Here is a 21,777-nt window from a genome sequence, read left to right on the forward strand (position 1 = left end):
CCAAAGTGTTACACCCGAGTTTTCACTTCCGGTGACAACCGGAAGTAGACCCTTCCTTTTTTTTTTTTTCCCCAAAATTTATATTCTCTTTTTTTTTTGTTTGTTTGTTTTTCGGGGGAAAAATGATTTACTTTTTTTTTGCTCAGGTGATATTTACATCACTTTCTAGTCTTATTCAGACTTTTAAAAATTATAAAGCCGGGAAATTACCGACGTACTTGGCCTTTGGTGTTTTTTCTAACCCTAACCCATATCGCATGCATATGACCACAGTGCAATGCCAAAATTCATCACTGCAAAATTCAAATTACCATGAATAATACCAAATAATATACCAATTGGCATAAATAATACAAAATAGCATAAATAATTACAGATAAAACCTTGCGAATTCGTAGAAAAGGCATAATGGCCCTATAAACATGTTAGAGATATTTGTTATATTGTTAATATGTGTCATTATTACATTTTTTTCAACTGCTTGTTCTGTAGCCATTTAATTCTGCTTCCATAAAGTCACATTTCTTTATAAGAGTTTTAAAAAAATCTGTGAAACATTTTGATTGGATTCTATCCATTCCGTCTGTTGAACCACAGTAACAGCAATTGTAAATTTGTTCCGTAATTTCTGTTTTAGACGTAAAATTTAAGGACATGTGTTATAATACTGAAAAGACGAATCTTTCCAAAACTCAACAAAGTTTTTGCTTGAGTACAATTACTCCTATTGCTGCAGTATCTCATCACAATCTAGTTCATATTGTGTGTTTGATATCTGTATTTTGTCAGATCAACATTTTTCATCTCTGTTGTTCTTTTTTGTAGATTGATAATATCATTAAAGGCCATTGATAATTTTATGTTCTCCCTTCACTGTTGCATTTTCCGTTACCTCAAATAAAAATTATGTTCTTAAAGTATTTCTAGTGCAAATACATTAGTCCCGCTCACATGTTTAACTCGAGAAAATTGAGAAGAACTAGATCCACCCAAATTGCCCGTGTTAAGAAAACTACATTCCCCAAACGAGCTCCATTCTATCGTCCGAGTTCAGCCGGGGGTGCAGTTCATCCTCCTCACCGGGTGGGGGCGCTGTGAATGAAACCATTGTGAAGTGGCTGCGAAGAAGAAGTGAATCCGCCACTCGCGGGGTTAGCTAGCCGTCATTACTACTTGAGAAAACATGTCATTCTGATCTTTGTGTGGGAATATTGACATACTTTCACGTGAGTTTCAATACATAATGTCCTTATTTACACCATGCGTTCCGATTGTTTGGTTATTTTCTCTAATTGTCTCTGTTCACATGTAACATGTAACCTCCACACGTAGACCGATACACTTCAGTGTTTATGTCTACGGAAAATATTAACGTTAGCTTAGCTTCGACAGACTGTTTATATTTTCTCAAAATATGCTTTAACCTAGAAATAGGCTGTTGCTTATATCCTCGTTGTTAATACTACAGGGATTAAGGGACTACGATTTCAGCGAAACCCTTGTCGTAAGGAAGGTATAGCGCAACTTTTAAATACATTTTGTTTTGTATGTTACACGAATCAGGATGTCCATGTCACATCTTTACGGACGAAGAGGGAAGGAGGAAGAGGATGAGGGTGTCCAGATTGAAAGCTTTGAAATAACGGACTGGGATCTTGCCAACGAGTTCAACCCGGACCGCCACAGACACCGGCAGACGAAGGAGCAGGCGACGTACGGTATCTGGGCCGAACGGGACTCGGACGAGGACGAAAGGCCCAGCTTCGGAGGAAAGAAGTAAGGCATGGATTTGAGTTGTCCCCTTCGGATCCGATGATTGAGAATTCCTGACCCCCACATAGATGTTTAAATGAAAACATTATTGTTTGTTGATTTGTCACTTTTGGTGGCACAGAGACAAAGATTGTCATAGGAAAGTACAGATAGTCAGTATTCTGCTGTACTTTCCTAACGATTAATCTACATTATTCTAAACTGCTTTCACATTGACTCATAGAAATGTGCCACTTATATCAGTAAATATAATTTATTTAATGTTGTAAATAAGACCAAATTTTGTTAATGCCATATACTGTATGACTGCTACGTCAGTAGGCACTATGCAGTAGACACTACCTCTTTCTCTCATAGTCATCCTCAGAGGAAAAGAATACGGTAACACTCTTCAAGAATTACTGTATATCAGTTCAGTAATGTGTTTTTCGTTTTGCAGATCTAAAGACTACACGGCTCCAGTGAACTTTGTAAGTGCTGGTTTAAGAAAAGGCGCGGCAGAGGAAAAAGAACAGAAGTTAAAGGGAGAAGGAAGTTCAGATGAGTCGGATGATGAAGCTCCTTCAGCTCCCTCAGCTTCTCGTGCAGGTGCACCCAAAAAACTCCAGATGGTAAGTTTTTTTTTCTCTGTGTGTGTGGAATTTTTCTCTGTCTTATAGTATATTCATTATAGTATTTATGTCTTGATTTGTCAAAAACAAATTATTTTTCCCAGGGTAATTTCCGTGGAAATCAGTCACAGCGATTTGCAGGAGGCATTCAGTCTGGACAAGGCATCGGCAGCTGGGAGAAACACACAAAGGGAATTGGGCAGAAACTGCTGCAGAAAATGGGTTACCAACCAGGCAAAGGCTTGGGCAAGAATGCTCAAGGTCAGTAACAATAGTATTGTATGTGTGTGTGTGTGTGTGTGTGTGTGTGTGTGTGTGTGTGCGTTTGTATAATTAAAAGTTCAACTTACTGTCGTGTACAAACATTATTTTCATGCGCAATGTTTAATCATAGGTGATTTCTTGTCAAAATCTTCTTGTGGTGGCAACTGGACTTGAATTTCTTCCCTTGAGGACATTAAACCCCCTCATCCGAGAGGCCAAGTGAAGAAATTCAAGTCCAGTTGCCACAATAACTGAGAATCCACCATGTCCTGGATAAGTGAGAACCTCCACAGACAATCATATGTGAAGTTTTCTGACTTTCTGCCCTCTTTGTGGCAGGTATTCTAAACCCCATCGAGGCAAAGGTGCGTAAAGGAAAGGGTGCGGTGGGCGCATACGGCAATGAACGAACCCAGCAGAGTCTTCAGGATTTTCCTGTGGTTGACTCAGATGAAGAGGAGGAAAAGGTAGGGTGTCACTGAGTTATCCCACATTTCCCCATTGAGCAATGCTAACTTAAAATATTCTTGTATCACATTCACAATTTTCACTGTGTGCGCAGGAGTTTCAGAAGGAATTAGGTCAGTGGCGTAAAGATCCAGCAGGCTCTGCAGGAAAGAAGAAACCTAAGTACTCTTACAGAACCATAGATGAACTAAAGGCTAAAGGCAAGTTGGCAGTGCGCAGCACAGCAGCTTCTGCTGGGGAGCTGGCACAGGTCAAGGTACGTGAGGAGAGATTTGTATGAAAGAGCTGTATAAAAATGAATTTGGTTGGGGGGGCTGTTCATGAGGCTTTCATTACACTCCAAAGTCTACTGGATGTTGAACAAGGATAATGCATACAGCTATTGAGCTGTTATTGACGGAGCACCAGATACTGGTGGCTGCTGTATTTCTGCTTCTTTTATCCAGTAAATACTATGAATTCAGTCTCAGGCATGTCTTGGACAGTCTTAAATGCAATGCATTACTTTTTTCTGAATAACAGATACGTAATATTTGTTTTTTCTGTATTTCTGTGTTCAGGTGATATTACATATTTTCTTCAAAATAGTGTAATTAATTACTCTTGACATTATTTTGCCTTTCATAGCCTGGCTGATCACATGGTGGATGTCCATCATTTGGATTCTCACCAGCTTAGGCCTTATTGTTTTGAAACATAAATGTTCACTGAAAAACAGACAGTAGTGATTTTTTTTTCCCAATCTCATCCTCTCGTCTCTAGGTAATCGATATGACTGGAAGAGAGCAAAAGGTTTATTATAGTTACAGTCAAATGTCCAACAAGCACAGTGTCCCGGACGAAGGGCCGCCAAGTATGTCAACTCGGGATCAGAAGGGTACTGGCTTTGCGCTCCCTGAACTTGAACATAACCTGCAACTACTCATAGACCTCACAGAACAAGACATATTACAGGTACTGTGCTCGGCAAAAGTTTTCTTGAATGCAAAAGGTACAAATAAAGGTGTTCCCTCTATCATGCCTGCAGCACTGAATTTCCATGCGTTTGCAATCTACCGTTATTCCAACTGACATCTGTTGTTTTCGCCAACTTCTGCAGTCGGCCAGACGTCTGCAGCATGAAAAAGATGTGGTTGTGTCTCTGAGCCATGAGGCGCAGGCGCTGCGCAGCCGACTGGATGCAGAGCAAGATGCCATCCAGAGAATGGAGGCTGTGCTGGCCTTAGTGGAGCGGTTTCCATCTGATGGGCAGAGAGCACCAGGGGAGGGACCCACCCTCAAGGTACATAGAAATTCCCAGCTCCATGTACCTGTGGTGAACTTTCTAATTTTATGCACAACCAAATAGCTTGGAGAAACAACCATTTAAAGCACACAAGCGAAGAATGTTGTTGCATACAGTTATCTTTTTACCTTTCTGTTTTTGCTCAATGTCATATTTTTGTGCTTTTCCTTACCTGTGTTCAGGAGTGTGCCCAGATCTTTGAGACTCTACAATCAGACTATTATGAAGAATACAAGACCATGGGACTGTCTGACTTGGCTGTACCTGTTGTCCACCCATTACTTAAAGAGAAACTACACTCGTGGGATCCTCTGAAGGTATGCTTTTGCTGATACAGCCAGCGGGAGAGTACATTTCATCTTTTGTCACCGCTAGTTAGCATGCTGACTTTCTTTTGCTTTTGACCGTTTCAGGATAGTTCTTACTGTCTCGAAGACATTGGTCAGTGGAGGGCAATCCTTGAGTCCAGGAATCACCATTCCAGCGCTCCAGATTCAAACATGGATCCTTACCACAGGTCATTCAGATGAAGGAATATTCATGAATCCGTTTCCACGATATATTTCATGGGCTAGATCTGGTACGCTTTTAGCTTACTGTGTCTTTGTTTGTCCAGATTGCTGTGGGAGGTATGGATTCCAGTTATGAGGTCCTGCGTGTCAGGCTGGCAGCCTCGCTTGTTCGCACCAATGGTTGACTGTGTGGAACTGTGGTGTCCTCTCCTCCCTCTTTGGATCCTGGATTACTTGCTGGACCAGCTAATTCTACCCAGGTTGCAGCGAGAGGTGAGACAAGACATGTGTTACTGTGTTGTTTACCATGTGGATTTATGTAGTCCTATGTGAAAATAAGTGTCCACATAGTAAGTAGATTTATTTCTCCCATCTGAAAATCGTTATGAAATCGCTCAACCTCTTCTCCGATGTTGCATTTAATAGGTGGAAAACTGGAACCCTTTAACGGACACAGTGCCCATTCACTCGTGGATCCACCCATGGCTTCCCTTGCTCCAATCACGTCTGGATCCTCTTTACCCTCCCATCAGGAGCAAGCTCTCTAATGCTCTGCAGCTGTGGCATCCCAGCGACCCCTCTGCGCGCCTCATCCTGCAACCCTGGAAAGATGTTTTTACAGTCGGAGCATGGGAGGCTTTCATGGTGAAAAACATAATCCCTAAACTGGGTATGCCGTTTATCAGTGCCAGCGTTACAACCACAGAGGTCTCTGCTGGTGTGCTCTTTGTGATTGCCGTTCACTTTTCCTTTGCAGCTCTGTGTCTTGAAGAGCTGGTGATCAACCCGCACCAACAGCAGATGCAGCCTTTTCACTGGGTGATGGACTGGGAGGGCATGCTGTCCCCCTCCAGCCTCGTGACTCTCCTAGAGAAAAACTTCTTCACAAAGTGGTTGCAGGTAGTTAAACGTGGACGTGCAATGTGACACGGCAGTTGGCATTTTTTTTCACCATCGATGATTCTTTTCATCTGATCAGTTGTGTTTCACAATGTTCTATCGCAGGTGCTCTGTTCGTGGTTGAGCAACAGCCCCAACTATGAGGAAATCACAAAATGGTACCTCGGTTGGAAGAGCATGTTTAGTGACATGTTGTTGTCTCAGCCTCTCATAAAAGAGAAATTCAATGAGGCGTTGGACATCATGAATCGTGCAGTGTCCTCAGGCATGGGTTGGTTTCACAGTCTTGAACATATCAAATGACGTTCTAAAACTATGCAGTTGGTTTTGAAACCATGCAACAATTGTTCTTTTTCATATCGGCAGGAGGATATATGCAGCCCGGTGCAAGAGAGAACATTGCATATCTAACACAGACGGAGAGAAGAAAGGACTTCCAGTACGAGGCAATGCAGGAGCGCAGGGATGCCGAGAGTGTTGCTCATCGGGGAATCAGTGCCACTGTGCCTACAAACTTCAAAGATCTCATCCAGACCAAGGCAGAAGAAAACAATATTGTTTTCATGCCCCTGGTAGCCAAACGGCACGAGGGCAAGCAGCTGTATACGTTTGGGCGTATTGTCATCTACATAGACAGGGGAGTTGTGTTTGTGCAAGGAGAAAAGACATGGGTGCCCACATCTCTGCAGAGTCTGATAGATATGGCCAAGTGAGTGTTGACTGGGTGCTGTACTTTTTCTGAGTCTTATTTTAATGTACGTTCAGTAAAAATTTTTTTTTTTGTAAAATTTTAAAATTTCACTAGAATCTTAAATAAAAGACCCTCATTTCATACGGTTTCCTTTGCAATTCTTGGAGCTGGGAATGGAAATACCGGTTATTCAGGGATATGCATCTGTGTATTTTTGTTGTTTTTCTAGGATTTCATTTCCCACCAGCGGATTTTAAAACAGTATATACAGCATCAGACAATGGGTGCACTTGACTTTTCAGTGCACACAGATCACTGGCTACTGTTCAAGCAAGGAATCGAAGGGGCTTAAATCTCAAATTTACTCATATAAACTTGACATGTGTGGCATGTCATAAAGCCTCTACTCATCAGTTTTCACTTCATGCTGTAATAATACACAATTGGGTTCGACAACCTCAGTCTAGTATTCAAGAACTCGGGTTAAGTAAAGTATAACCTTCGCGGGATAGGTCAAAGTATTCAAAGTCTTAATTAAGATAATACCACGTACAGTCATGATATGGTTATTTTCACAGCATGTAAAAATTCTTAATTTCATCCCTTACTTAACGGGTTGTTCAAAAGTAATTTATAAAAATGACCTCTCAATACTTACTGATCGGCAACAAGCCATCTTATCCCAAATGCTTGAAAGCAAGAAGTTTGAACACTTTCTTTAAACATGAATGGTGTAACGGGATATGGTAATAATTAAGTATAAATCAAAGTACTTCCAATTTGTACATCGAAAGTGTTTCTTTACTGCAAACCAGCGTTATCTTCCTCCTTGGAGTGCACGGCTGTATTTACACATTTGCGCCACTAGGTGGCGCTGGAGTCACGTGAGTACATGATGGCTTTTTGGACTGACACGGCTTCCGTACACCGTCAGTGTTTCGGCGGAACAAAGTGCACATTTGCACAAACGAAAGACTTATTTCAATTCAGGACATTTCCCCTCCTATCCCTTACCGAACCATGTAAGTTGTGATGCACACCCGTACTATCAAACGCTGATTAATGTGTTACTTATTTGAAAACTACGCTTTTGAGTCGAGAAGCAAAACGGTTGATAGTAAAGGTTGATAGCGTCCTAGCTAAAGTGCTAACGCTACTGGTGGTTCACACAAGGGGAAATTCTCTGAGACACTCCGTGGCGAAATAACACGGAGCAAACCGGGATTACTTATCTTACTTTAGATGTTATCATCACCACGTCCCACATATAGCAAGACTACAGGTATTTACTTGTTTCAAGGGGCCAACAATTGTCAACTAGGACACAGGCCGCACGTCCTTAATCTCGGTCTTGATGACACCTTTACAATTTAAGCTAGCTAACTGTCTGTTACCTTGACTCCTATAACGACTCTAAAACATGACCAGAACATCAATAAAACACGAATATTTAATAAAATAGTCCCATGGGCCTTTGCAGCACTGTCACCAGTCAGAGCGAATGTACCACTGGCACTCTTAACCAACGAATTGTCTCTTGTTTACCTTGTATTCTTCCTAGTGCATTGTATTCTAATGCTTACATTGTGTTTTGAAGTTTACATTGTGTTCCCTCCGATTCTAAGACACGATGTCAGCGGACACTCTGAAGAAGAGAAAAACCAAGGTCCTGCGCACCGAAAGTGCAACCCCAGAGGTGAAGCGGGGCCGAGGAGAAGGGGATCCACCGGTATGTTGATCACGGACTTCCGATCCTAGCAATGCCTTAGGGCCAGGGGTCAGAAACTTTCAACGCTCTAAGAGACATTCGGACAGATTTCCCACTGCAAAGAAAACACCGGTATTCTTAAAACCCTTTTGAGATCTATAATGATAACACTGCACATACCTATTTTTCTCGTTGCACACCAGCTGCACTTCGTTTTACTTGTACTGGCATTGTATAAATTTACTGTCTAATATTACAGGTCATAGCCTTTATTTGACACATGACATGAGCTCTTTGTTTTTTCCGATAGCAGGGGTCGGCAACCCACGGCTCCAAAGCCGCATGCAGCTCTTCAATCCGTCTGATGTGGCTCCCTTTGGCTTTTGAAAATAATGAATGAGTATTGAGTCAAAATTCATTTTGTTTTAGTTAGTTTATTTTTAAAATTTAATTTTAAATTGGAAGCTCATGGCCATCTTGTAACATCTAAATAAAACATTCAAATATTCTTGTCATGTTTAATAAGTGATTGAATGTGCCAGTAAAAGGATGACAGTGCACAGAGAGAGGACAGCATCTTTAGTTTGCTGCCGGTGGATAATTCAAGTTCAGATTATTTTTCCATAAATACAAGAAGGACTCAAATAGAAATTGAGTATTTTGCTTAAGTGATCTTCAACCGAACATCTTTTTTTCGGAGTTCGAAATGTTTTGTTGCATGCAGAAATGTAATTGTTTTCTCCGCAGTTGTTCATACAGCACATAGCCTAAAGGCAAAACAAATAATGTTACATGCGGTCTTAATTCATTTTAAATTTCAAAAGGGTTTTGTGGCTCCTGGTGTTTTCTTTACTCTTGGGAATCGGGTCCAAATGGCTTCTTGAGAGGTAAAGGTTGCTGACCCCTGCGATACAGGACTGAGTTCTCCTGGTTGAGTTGTAACACATTTATGATTGGACTCAACAGCCAAAAGAGAATTGAGTTCAAGGTGAAACAGGGATTACAGCGCTAGGATATACTGTGTATTTCATGTTCAATGTGTATTTTCAGGAGATGCGTGTGTATAGTGAGGAGGTAGAGCTTGATGGCAGGGATCCTGAGCAGGATTACCTACAGTACAAGGAGTCATGTGAAAGTCTGGCTACTCTCATGGGTGAGATCCAGGAACTCAAAGCCAACGGAGCCAAGGAAGGGGTGAGAGCTATACTTTGATCAAACCTTGCTAGCTATAAATGTTTTTTTTTTTTAATTTAGCACAGTTCCTATTCTTAATTGTCATTTTTATGAACGAATCTGCATGTTTTTGGAAGACACGTTTAAAATAATGTGAAAATGTTGTGTGACGGCACCATAACTAAGAGATCTGCACTGTTTTGTACATGTTGTGAATTGCACTCATGCATATGTGATCCAGATTTGAGTAACTTATTTGTGTCTCCCCAAAGGCAAAAGAGTCTGACTTGTCACGTCTCTTTACAGAGTGCCGAAGTCGAACAGAGGCGCATGCAGAGCTGCATTCACTTTATGAATTTGAAAAAGCTGAATCGTTTGGCTCACATGCGGCTCAAGAGAGGCAGAGACCAGACACATGAGGTAATGCCACCATTATGAAAGAAAAAATAACATTTTCACTTGGGTGTTGTATTATTTTCAATCCGTTTATTGCAAACCTACGGCCTCAACTTCCTTGTTCTCTGTAGCAGCTGAGACAGTTTGAGCACTTAGAACGCTGGTGACACCGTAGAACACCTAGCTTTTTTTCTGCCGCTACTGACAACAGAGGGGGTTCTAAATGTTTAGGACAGTCTTGAGGCGAGGTAGTGATGGCGATCCCCTGAACCATAGTGACTGGCCCTCCTCATCCTCTCAGTCTAAGATTCCACCAGGGTCCAGATCTCCTGGCTGATGGTGGAAAAGGACTGTTGTATCTGGGGTTCGGTCGAATAGCAGGGGGGAGGGGGACAGAGGCTGTGTGGTTGTCGTACAGCAGGATTTCGATTTATTAGTTATAGTGAGTCCCTTTTATACACAGGAGTAAATAAGAATACAGCCATGAGAAGTACACGTCGCACACACAACATGTGGCGAAACAGATGAAAATGATGTGGGAAATAGTAACAGCAAGGCCGTTGCAGGAACGTGAGAGTGTAGTATATGTTTGCATAAGCGGATGTTGGCGATTAAGATGCAATGGGAATGTGTCTCACGAGAGAGAAGTGGAAAAGTACAGGGAAATCACAGAAAAGGTTACAGAAAATATCTAACACTAAACATGCTTACAAAGTTAATTCCAGACAGAAAAAACTTTTGCATATGATTTTTGGCTTATTCGTGTACAAACTTGCCAGACTTGGTTGTCATGGAGTCTCACATTTGTGTCTCTTTCTTCCCCCAGGCTAAACAAAAAGTCGATGTGCTCCATCTTCAATTGCAAAATCTTCTATATGAAGTGATGCATCTTCAGAAAGAGATCAGCAAATGTCTGGAGTTCAAGTCAGTGGGAACTAAATATTTCATTTTAAACACACAATATCAACTTTGAATGTCCTTAAGACAAAAAAAAATACAGAAATTAAATGATATGCCAGGAAACATATTTTAAGATAGAAGGAACAAAAAAAAAATCTATGTAAAGATTGAAATAGTGTCATTGTCATTTCCCCTTGTTTTCTCACAGATCTAAGCATGAGGAGATTGACCTGGTGACAGAGGAAGAGTTTTACCTGGAGGCGCCACAAGACATTTCCAGGCCGCAACTCACCAAAAGTGATCCCCACCAGCTTACTCTGGCGCGACTGGATTGGGAGCTTGAGCAGAGGAAGAGGTACGCAAACCCATGAGTCTATAACACTGCACACTGTACTTAGCAACTGGCATTCAAGGGAAACACAGCTGCATTTAAGCGTATGCTTTGATGCAGGCTGGCGGAGAAATACAAAGATTCTCAAGCTACCAAGGAGAAGATTCAGAAGAGTATTGAGGTGAAGAAGGAACATTTGAGAAGTTTGCAGCCCGGACTGAATGCCATCATGCAGGTAAAGTTACAACCCATTCGGCTCCTGAGATGAACCGGTCTTTAACAGCATCACTGTAAGAGCGTCTTCTTGTGCTTGCAACTGGAGCAATCGTGAACGGCCATTTATTATGGATGAAGTTTCACATTTAATTTACGGAATTTGCTCATAAAGAAAATGGTTGATCCTATGTGCTGATTGATGTATCTTAACGGAATTTCTATCACAAATGTGTTCCTTGAATTGCGGTGTGATTTATCCCCCGTTGTGATTGCAGGCCTCCCTCCCGGTGCAGGAATACCTTTCCATGCCTTTTGAACAGACTCAGAAACAGACAGAGATTGCTCGCCACCTGCCACCACCCCTCTATGTCTTATTTGTTCAAGCCAATGCCTACGGTCAGGCTTGCGGTGAGTCATTTTTAGAACGACTATAACTGTTCTCGATCCCTCGGGTCATTAAACATTCACAGGGATAGAGTAAAAAGCAGTAATATCTTCTTCAGCAACTTTGGTTATTTTCAACTCAAACCCTGTGATATCATGTACCTTTTTAATGTCTAGACTGACAAGTTAACACTTGAATTTATGAATGGTAAGTCCGACATGATATGCGTTTTTAATTGTAGATAAGAACCTGAACGTGTCAATTCATGGGGATGTAGAAGAGGCTAAGGCATTGTCCAAACCTCCGGAAGACTCCCAGGGTACGTGGACTCTCACACATGCCTAACACTGTCTTCACTTCTTAACACTTAATCATCAAATTTATTTTATAGACACCTGTTCAGTGATAATGGACGTTTTTCCTTTTTTTTTTCTCCTTGCAGATGATGAGAGTGATTCAGATGCAGAGGAGGAGCAGGAGAAAACGGTGAGTCGTGGCCCTGGTTTTTATTCAAAACATGCTTACCGTAGGTCTGTCGATGCAATGGCCTTAAGTCTCCTCTGCACCTGCAACAGACCTATCAACTGCTCCTGCAGACCTCGCTTTAACTCGTCGAGCTCTGATTGGAGCGGTATTGATTGCTTCCTGTTTTGAAATAAGGACTGTCTAGGATAATTTTAGTCAAGAGTGGCGATGTGGTGGTAATTTGAGTCCATAGCTAATGTGAGCACTCAGCATCTAACCCTGTCGCTATGCTGGCTCCATGTCCCCGAACGTACCTGGATGTCTATATTTGGGTCCTCATTTAAACAAACATGACTCAGAAATAGGCCAAATTATAACAGCTTTCTCATGAAATCTGCACATGCAATTTTCAATTAGCTCTCCTGTAAATAAGCGAAAATGGATTCCATCGATATTATGCGTACAATTATAACCGTTATATCAATTAAACTGATGTATTGATTTTTTTTTTTTTTTTATGTCCACCTTCATTGGTTTATATCTTCTGTTTTGCTCTACAGAAAAGGAGAAGGCCGACTATAAGTGGCCAGATGGATGACAAAAGACGGGAAATGCTAAAAAGACATCCACTGTCTCTCTGTTTTGATCTGAAGTGCAAAGGTAACTAATAGCATAGAACAATTGACTCTGTGTGTGTGTGTGTGTGTGTGCGTGCGTGCGTGCGTGCGTGTACGCGCGCGCACCACCTTCCTCTTAATGGCAGCCGCAAGGGTGTCCATTCTTCTCTTTAGTGTATAAGTTGAAAAATCATTAGTCTTTGAACACAACGGTTTCACATTGCCAGATAATCCATTTCTGTCTGGAACCCATTACTGATTAGTGATTTTTCTGTTTGATGGTTTGTTTTTCTGTTAGCAATGACAACTGCTCATTTCTCATTTTTCGTGTGGACAAACACATTCTGTCTGTGACTGTAACATTTTAACCATACACTTCTAATTAATTTGCAAACCTTGGTGAATGTTAGCATATGCGGAGTATCTCTACCTACCATTCGGTATGGGGGAGGCCCCCCTACCCCCCTTACCAATTCTGCTGTGTCCTAACATGACTCGACCCTCTTGTTCCCCCTGCTGGGGACAAAAGGAACAGTGACTGATTATTGGGAGATCTGCATTGCAGGCTTACCTAGTCAAAGTGGGAGGGGGGAGCCTTGCAGCACAAAGGGTCTGCAGCATCTAAAACATGCTGCGAGCTTATTTCCACTTCACCGGCCTCTCATTTCTGCTTACATTATCTCTTCAACAACTGTGGTGTTGTTTCTTCTGGGATTGAACCAAACACGCAATCTCTCCCGGCTACACTTCTTGCCTGGATCAGGGCCCCACCCTTTTATAGCTCTCATGTGCTGCACAGGGCAGGATACGCACGCAGGGGTTGAATAAAATATGGGGTAGCGTGAGTCCAGAGCTCATTGCGTGTTATACTGATTCTCCACAGATGGCAGCATCCTCTATCTCTACTTTTACTACCTGATGAATCTGAACATTATGACAGTCAAGACCAAGGTCTCTGCATCAATGGACCTTAACACAGCTATCAGTGCGGGGTGAGTGTGCGTAGACTTAAGCGTTAATCTCCCTTTTATGCAGCTTGCAAGGGACCTCTAATAATGCCCCTTCTATTTCCGTAGGGATCTGCTGAAATCAGACACTCTTCTCAGCTGTCTCTACAGCAGCGATCAGGGGAGAGAAACGCCCAATCCAGCGAACCGTTACCAGTTTGATAAAGTCGGGTGAGGATATAAAACGACAGCCTGAATCGAGCTCATCGCTTTGAATTCAAAGAAATGGCAGGACCGTTAAATCCCCATCTTCTCCTGCAGAATCGTGTCTTTTGGTGACTACGTGGAGGAGCTGGGCCATCCTTACATGTGGGTGCAGAATCTTGGAGGGCTGCATTTTCCAAGTGATGCTTCGGAGGTGTGTTGTTTTCCGTGTGCATTTCCGTGAACTGTGAACACTGCATATTCTTCCTGTGCCGTGTAACGCCTCGTTTTTGCAGAGTTACCGCGTGGGGAGCTCTTTAAGTGCCAGCCATATGGAGACCACCATCAAACTGCTGAGGGGACGAGTCCAGTCCCGCTTGGCTTTACACAAACAGTTTTCCTCCTTGGGTAACACATCTTTTATGAAATCACACACACAAAATGTGCAGTGACGCGCAAACGACCTGTCTACTGAATGCGTGATCGTTTATCCAATTTCCCCAGAGCATAGCATCATTCCAGTCACCAGCGAGTGTCAGAACCTCATCCCAGCTAAGATAATATCCCGCCTAGCCCGCTGGACAACCATCACACACCAGGAGTTCATGGTATACACACACCAACATATGTACATCTGCATTGACCGGCCTGCACTACACACCCTATTTTCCTCCCCACTAGAATTTTCCATATACACGTCATGTGACTGACGCGGGCCTTGCGAAGGAGACCGATCTGTACTTCATGGGTGTGGTGGAGAGAGGCACCGGTAAGGCGCATCATACGTCAGACGTGTTTATTTTTCGTCGATTTGTCCCTGTTTTCATCAGAAACACTTCCATGTCTTGTTCACAGCTCAACTCAGGGCTGCGGTGGTGTTAAATCCACGCTACCCGGAAGTCTCCCCTCTCTTTTCACTGTTACTCAGCTGGAAGGGAGAACGCAGCGGCCGCACCGACGACAACCTTCGAGTACGAATATTTCAAACGTTCACTTTTCATGTTCCATGAGCTCGCGCTGCGTTGACTGACACATCTCCCGCCCGTGCAGGCCATGGAGAGCGAAGTAAACGTCTTTAAAAACGAGCTTCAGGGACCCCGCCCGGGACACCAGCTCCTGACCAATCAAATTGCGCGCCTTTGCGTCTGTCTGGATGTGTATCTGGAGACGGAGGGGCAAGACGACACCGTAGAAGGACCGAGAGAGTTTCCCAGGGAAAAGATGTGCTTGCGCACCGTCAGGTACATAAGAAGGAAACTGTAAAATGATCACATCCATTTTTTTTTCTCCTTAAAAAAGACCATATTTCTAATAGTCACGTGCCTTTTCGTTTCAGGGGTCCCAATCGCCTGAAGCCTTTCAAATACAACCATCCTCAGGGCTTCTTCAGTCACCGCTAAAAGTATCCACACAAACCTCCCTCCCACACTTTCCAACTCCCAGCTCCTTGACACTTTAATTTCTTCTTACTCCGTGTCGCTTTTTAAAGCCTTTTCAAAAATTTTGAAAATAAAAAAAAAAAAAAAAAGTTATCATATTTTGTCTTTGTTCTCTTTTACTCTCTCAATTTATCTTTTTATCCTTCCTCCTGTCTCAATCCGTGCCTCTATTTATGGTCGTGCTGGTTCGCCGATTGTAACACAGTTTTGATTTATTGCGACAAAGAACCCAGCGCGATGAGTCAAACAAAAGTTTTTGTTCAGGTGACTTTATTTCCCCCCCCCAGTGACGCTGACGGCAATATATTTTACACTTTCAATCGATCAATTTGAAGCACGGATATTTTCAGCTGAAATATCACTATTTTGTCAGCAACATATGTGTTTCATTTAGTACAAGAAAGCCATAGAACTCAAAGAACTCTATATTTTGTTAATGCCAAATAGCACAGCTTGCCAGGTGTGAGAGGATGATAATTTGATGATTTCTTTTTGACTTCCTTGACGTTTTTCACAATTTAGAAAAGCGTAAACATCAGCAGCGAGGTGCCTGCCTTTATGTCTTGACGAGTTGCGACTATTTCCAGTTTCTGCTGAAAGTTTAATGACTTTATGTTGTTAAAGTTTGTGGTGCACGCAAAGATAGTTTGGGAGAGGGGGAAGTCAGTGAAAGAGGAAGCGAAGAAACTTGAGTGGATGAGCGTCATTACGTTTTATGGCACGGTGGCTCATTGACACTCTGTGATCCATTGGGTGCAAATAATATTGAAGTTATAAAAATTATGTAGCCAGAATAGATACGATCGTAGGCGTCAAATATTTTAATTTTGTCCTGTGTCAGTAGAGAATGTATAAATGGTGTTCCAACCCATCACCAGTCTTAGTTTAGCAGTGAGAGGTCTGTATGAGAGGCTTATGGCTGATGTTTAAATCGACATAGGTTTATAATTTGAGCTTTACAGATATAAATGTAAGACTGAAAAGGATAGCATGAATTTTGGTTGTTTGTTAGAAAGGTGATTTGTGTCTGGGGTGTGAAGAAAGGGAGCAGTTCCCCCCATTTAATGCACCGCAATGCAGTGCAATATGCCACTGATGTTTTCCCAGTGTCTGCAATCACCTGTTAATTTTCCTCTCTGGAACCAATTACTTGAATTTTGTGCAAATTAATCAAAGAAGCCCCTTAATTTTTTTAAGTCTTTATTATCTTTCTTTTTTTCATTTTGCATATTCTCAGCAGATTATACAGAGCACAGTTGCTGTCGTACTAATATTGCAGACCGGTAAGATGCTGCGGTTCACCTGTTGAGAGAAGATGCATTAAGGTGCACAACAAGCATATTCAAGTACTTTCTCCGTGATGTATCTGTAAATATAATCTTGACAGTATCTTCTTAAATATATGTATTTCAGTAATCAATTTCTCACATTCTTAAGCTCGACGTTGCTTCGACATCGCTACCCGTTAAGGCTCGTGTAGGCACAGCAGGCCTCTGCGGTCCCTGTCGGCGGGATTGAGTTTAAACGCACTTGTTATTGATTAAGGACAGTTGTCACATTCAGATTAAGAGTTTAGAGCATTCTGCATTCACTACAGTCGTACACTGGAAGCGTCGAGGGTGCGTGACAGCCGTACTAGGGAGCGGGGGCGGGATGTTATTTGCTACAGAAATCACTATTGCTTAAATACTGTCACCGGCGTCTTTCTGGACGCAACCGGAGTCCGTTCGCATCTCCTCGGACCCTGATACAGCTCGCCGGTTTTACTTCTTGTCCTTCGACTCGGTGACGGGGGGTTTCTCCACTTTCTCCGTCTTCTCTCCTTCCTTTGCGTCCTTAACCTCGACCTCCTTCTTCACCTCGGGCTTCTTCTCGTCGCTCTTGACCTCCGGTTTGTCGGTTTTGAGTGCGGGCTTCTCCTCCGGCTTCTTCTCCTCTGGCTTCTTCTCCTCCGGCTTCTTCTCCTCTGGTTTTTTCTCCTCTGGCTTTTTCTCCTCTAGCTTCTTCTCTTCTGGCTTCTTCTCCTCTTTTTTGCCCTCTGTTTTCTCAGGCTCCGGTTTGGGTGGCGGTTTTACCTCAGGCGTAGGAACGGAGGGCTTCTCTTTGGCGGGGGGAGCGCTGTCCGTAGACTCGGGCTTCGAGACCTGTTTGTCGTCGGCCGGTTTATCGGCCGCGGGTTTTGAACCGTCGTCCTTCTTCGGCGCTTCATCTGCTTTGGTCTCCTTCTTGGCGTCGGAGGTTTCTACCTTCTCGGGTTCTTTCTCTTTGGGCTCGGGCTTCTTCTCCCCCTTGGCCGGCTGCTCCTTCGTCTCCTCCTTGACAGGCTGAGGCTTCTCCTCCTTCTTCTCCTCTGTCGGGGTGTCTTTGGAGGCCGTGGGCTGAACCTTCTCTTTTTCCGGAGACTTCGGTTCGGGGGTCTTTGGACGGGGAGATTTGGATTCAGGGGATTTGCTGGCGGGGGATTTGCTCGGAGGGGATTTGCTGGCGGGGGATTTTGGCTCGGGTGACTTGGTCTCATCGCCTACGGGGGATTTAGGGGCCGGAGATTTGGCCGGTGGTGATTTGGATTCTGGTGATTTTTGCGGAGATTCGACAGCCGGAGACTTGGGTTGAGGGGACTTTGGCTGAGGAGATTTTGAGGGAGGTGATAAGGCTTTTTCTGGAGATTTGGATTTCTCTTCTTCCTCACTTGCCTCTCCTTTCTCATCACCCTCCTCTTTTTCCTCCTCCTTATCTTTGCCCTCCTCGCTTTCTTCTTCCTCCTCTTCTTTGGTATCTTCGCCTTCCTTCTCTTCCTCTCCGGCCTCCTCTTCCTCTTCTTCTTCCTCTTCCTCTGTCACCTCCGTCACCTGGGTCTCGTCCGTCTGCTCTTCCACGATGACCGTGTCAGAGATCTCCTCTCCTTTCATTTTCAAGTGCGTGGAGAGCCTGGTGTCGGCATAGGAGAACAGACTTCCTCCCGACACGAAGCGATTCTCCTCACCCTCCAGCAATTTTCTGCGTCACGGAAATAAAAAGCGTTTACTTCCTTGTGATGATTTTGAAAATGTATGATTGGACTCTGACCGACCTGTAAGCGGCAATCTCGATATCCAGAGCCATTTTCACGTTCAGCAGTTCCTGGTAGTCTTTCAGCTGGCTGGCCATCTCCCATTTCGTATTCTTAAGCTCGTTGTCAAGCTGGTTGATGGTCTCCTGCAAGATGGAAAGACATGTCAACCACAAAGACGATAAAGATCGCGAGCATTTTTTTTTTTTCTTCTCTGTTGTCACAGAGGTGGCGACCACGTCGGGTTTCTCGCCTGCAGCGAGTTGAGGTCGTCGTGGTGTCGGTCCTCGCTCTCGAGACGCTGCCTCTCCAGGGACTCCTTGGTTCCTCGGAGGGTCTCCAGCTCGATAGTGCGGCTTTGCAGCTGACGACGGTAATCCACGATCTCCTCCTGTGACCCGCGGATCGCGTCTTGGTTGAGTCTTGCTGCCTCCGTCAGACGGTTCATGTTCACTACAGCAAACGCGGGGAAATGTTTACGATTAAACAATAGCATTAAACTTTCCGCGTTTTGCCGTTTCATGCTAATCAGTGACTGAAGAAGAATTGCAAAATTTTCTTAATCGGACACCACTGGGCGTAGCTTTGATGGCGTTCACCTGTCTGACTCAGCTGGACCCGTGGAAAAGGTGACATTGTCTGCGCCCCCCCCACCCCTCCCCCGCCTCCCAATAATATCACATCAGCAGTGAGACTACATCCGTCAACGTAGCGACGAACAAAAGAGCTATCGATCGATCGCCCCTCCCGAGACCTTCGGCAGTCTGAGTGTCTCATGTCATCATCGAGAGATCCTCGTTCCGAACGATCCCTCGACGCCTGTCGGGGTGAGAACAGAAGCCAAAGGATTTTAAGTGTTGCCCGGCGACCAGCATTGACCTTGAGAGCAGGTGGATACGCTCCACGCATGAACACGCCCACTGTGACACTGCAAAAGTGTCATCTCCTCACTCGGTGCCAACTCACTCCGCTGCGTTTTCCCCCCTGTTGACGTTGTTGTCGGTTTGCGGCGACCTCAGAGAGATACAAAGGTCGCGATCTCGGTCCGTCTGCAGTCTGAATTAACAAGCATTGATCGACGCTATTTAATTTAGAGTAAAATAATAAGGGGGATGTTCGACTGGCAGCCGGTCCAGGGAAAGGCTCAAGTGTCCCCTTGCGACCCTGAGTGCAGGATGAGCGGTAGATAATGGACAGATGGATGGCTGGAACCTTGACTGCCCAGTTTTTTTCTTTCCTTTACAGCAAAGGTGCAAAACAAAAAAAGATATTCGGTCGTTATTCTTATTTATTTATTCTCAATCCTGCGATTATTTTATAGTTAAAGAGGGTTTTCAGCACAATGGACAGCGTCCCATTTTTCTTTACTTTGAAGCAAAGGTGCAAAATAAAGATAGATATTTGGTTATTATTCTTTTTTTTATATATATATGTCCTGGCATTGACTTAGAGTTAGAGAGTGTGATGATGGGATGTCGGCACAACAGACAGTGTCCCTTTTTTCCTGTTTTTTCTTTTTTACTTTACAGCAGAGGTGCAAAATAACAAGAAATTTGGTCATTATTCTTAATTTCTTTTTAAAATCCTGTGATTGTGTAATGAGATTTGGTCATTCTTCTTTTTTTTCTCCTTTTTTAAATCCTGAAATTGATTCATAGTCAGAGTGTGATAGGATTTGGTTATTACTCTTTTTTTTAATCTACTATTGATTTACAGTTAGAGCATGGTGGGATTTGGTCATTATTCTTCTTTTTTTCCTTTTTTTCAACCTGACATGAATTTACAGTTAGAGGGTGTGATGTGATTTGTTCATTCTTCTTCCTCTCACTATTCTTTTTTTTAAGATCCTGACATTAATCTAGAGTTAGAGTGTCGTGTTCTTAGGTCATTCTTTTTATTACAATTTGCTTTTTCAACCCTGACATGAGTGTGATGTGATTTGGCACATTCTTAATTTTGTCTAAAATCCTGACATCGATCTGGAGTTAGAGAATGTCATGGGATGTGGTCTTTCTTCTTATTATTATTGCTTTTTCAACCCTGACATTAATTTCCATTCAGGGACTGTAATGTAATTTGTTCTTTCTCCTTCTCATTATCATTATTTTACTTCTGACATTAATTTAGAGCTAGAGACCGTGATGTGATTTGGTCATCCTTCTTATTACTATTTTAATCCTGACATTAATTTAGAGCGAGAGACCGTGATGTGATTTGGTCATTCTTCTTGTATTATAATTATTCTAATCCTGACATTATTGATCTGGAGTTAAAGAGTGTCTTCTTATTTTTTTTTTCAAAAATCCTGAATATGTGGGCTTAGAGTGTAATGTGATTTGTTCATTCTTCTTCTTTTTTTATAATTCTGACACGAATTTACAAGTGGATAGTGTGATGTGATTTGTTCATTCTTATCATCATATTCTGTTTTTTCAACCCTGACATTAATTTGGAGTTAGGGATAGTGATGTGATTTGGTCATTCTTCTTCTTAGTATCATCTTTTGAATCCTGACATTATTAATCTGGAGTTAGCGTGTGTAAGGATGTGGGCAGCTCACCTCGGAACCACTCCTCGGTGTGCGACGCGCTCTTGGATGCGTGGCTGTCGAGCTGTGCGCGGATCTCCCGCAGCGCGCCGGTGACGTCCGCCTTGAGCGTGTCGCGCACATCGAAGCTCACCTGCGCGCTCTGGATCTGCGTCAGGAGTTCGGCCACTTCCTCCTCGTGGTTCTTCTTCAGGAAATCGGCCTCTTCCTCCAGCGCCTGGAGCTTCCTGTCGAGCTCCAAGCGCGCCAGGCGGCACTCCTCCATGTACTTCTTCATGGCGCGGGCAGCGGCTTCCAGCTCGCCGCGGTTGCGCGCCTCGTCCTCCAGCTTGACCCGCAGCTGCTGGATGTCCTCCTCCAGGCGCTCGTACTCCAGCGTGGCGCTGGCTTTCTCCCCGGTCAGCTGCTGCAGGAGGCCCCGCAGGTCACCCAGCTCTCGCTCGTAGTGCTCCCCGACGGCGGCGCGCCCCGCCTGGTTCTGCCGCAGCGCCTCGGCCTCCGCCTCCAGGTTGCGGTTGTGCATCTCCAGGCTCCGCACCTTGTCGATATAGCCGGCGAAGCGGTCGTTCAGCGTCTGCAGGATCTCCTTCTCGCTCCTCTGCGAGAAAACCCCGCCGAGGTTTTCTGCGGGATCCATGGTGGAGGATGTCTGGTTGTGCGGGGCGAGGATCCGGCGGCGCTGCGACTGGAAGACGCCGGAGGATGCGGAGGGCGCAGGCCGGGCCTTGCGGAAGCCGCCCGGGCTGAAGTAGTGATGCTCCACCGTGAAACTCATGTTTGCTGAGCCGGAGGAGGACTGACTGCAGCAGGAGGGGAGCCAGGGGTTTATATAGGAGGAGAGAAAAGCCAGCAGTCAGCACAAGAACACGCACTATTTAAAGAAATACAGGCAAAA

The 21,777-nt window shown here is 43.8% G+C and overlaps 3 protein-coding genes across 4 annotated transcripts; 2 read left to right on the forward strand and 1 right to left on the reverse strand.

Annotated features, from left to right (window-relative positions):
* Positions 1-1,115: 1,115 nt before the first annotated feature.
* Positions 1,116-6,639, forward strand: tfip11 (tuftelin interacting protein 11). 2 transcript variants are annotated; one of them, XM_086173809.1, is made up of 15 exons: positions 1,116-1,226; positions 1,564-1,776; positions 2,213-2,384; positions 2,489-2,645; positions 2,988-3,115; positions 3,211-3,372; positions 3,879-4,070; positions 4,216-4,398; positions 4,584-4,718; positions 4,815-4,918; positions 5,018-5,186; positions 5,340-5,583; positions 5,671-5,813; positions 5,919-6,084; positions 6,180-6,639. In XM_086173809.1, the coding sequence occupies exons 2-15, from the start codon at positions 1,565-1,567 to the stop codon at positions 6,524-6,526; spliced, it is 2,514 nt and encodes an 837-aa protein (XP_086029935.1). In that variant the 5' UTR covers positions 1,116-1,226; position 1,564; the 3' UTR covers positions 6,527-6,639. The 2 variants fall into 2 exon arrangements, with proteins under 2 accessions (XP_086029935.1, XP_086029936.1); XM_086173810.1 differs by having other exon boundaries at positions 5,919-6,078.
* A 783-nt stretch (positions 6,640-7,422) lies between these two features.
* Positions 7,423-15,378, forward strand: thoc5 (THO complex 5). The gene is made up of 20 exons (XM_086173498.1): positions 7,423-7,526; positions 8,130-8,233; positions 9,263-9,406; positions 9,692-9,805; positions 10,608-10,705; positions 10,890-11,036; positions 11,133-11,247; positions 11,504-11,636; positions 11,855-11,932; positions 12,056-12,099; positions 12,639-12,738; positions 13,579-13,687; positions 13,772-13,873; positions 13,964-14,060; positions 14,143-14,254; positions 14,351-14,454; positions 14,528-14,615; positions 14,702-14,817; positions 14,897-15,087; positions 15,183-15,378. The coding sequence occupies exons 2-20, from the start codon at positions 8,135-8,137 to the stop codon at positions 15,244-15,246; spliced, it is 2,055 nt and encodes a 684-aa protein (XP_086029624.1). The 5' UTR covers positions 7,423-7,526; positions 8,130-8,134; the 3' UTR covers positions 15,247-15,378.
* A 1,092-nt stretch (positions 15,379-16,470) lies between these two features.
* Positions 16,471-21,774, reverse strand: LOC147218447 (uncharacterized). Its single transcript, XM_086173630.1, has 4 exons — positions 20,895-21,774; positions 18,588-18,787; positions 18,356-18,480; positions 16,471-18,282 (listed from the first exon to the last, which is right to left on the reverse strand). Exons 1-4 carry the CDS (start codon positions 21,655-21,657, stop codon positions 17,049-17,051), a joined length of 2,322 nt encoding a protein of 773 aa, XP_086029756.1. The 5' UTR covers positions 21,658-21,774; the 3' UTR covers positions 16,471-17,048.
* Positions 21,775-21,777: the final 3 nt, after the last annotated feature.

This window comes from Fistularia commersonii, chromosome 26, assembly GCF_037954325.1.
Source record: "Fistularia commersonii isolate RoL2024-O1a breed Wild chromosome 26, RoL_Fcom_v1.0, whole genome shotgun sequence".
NCBI classification, from domain to species: Eukaryota; Metazoa; Chordata; class Actinopteri; order Syngnathiformes; family Fistulariidae; genus Fistularia; species Fistularia commersonii.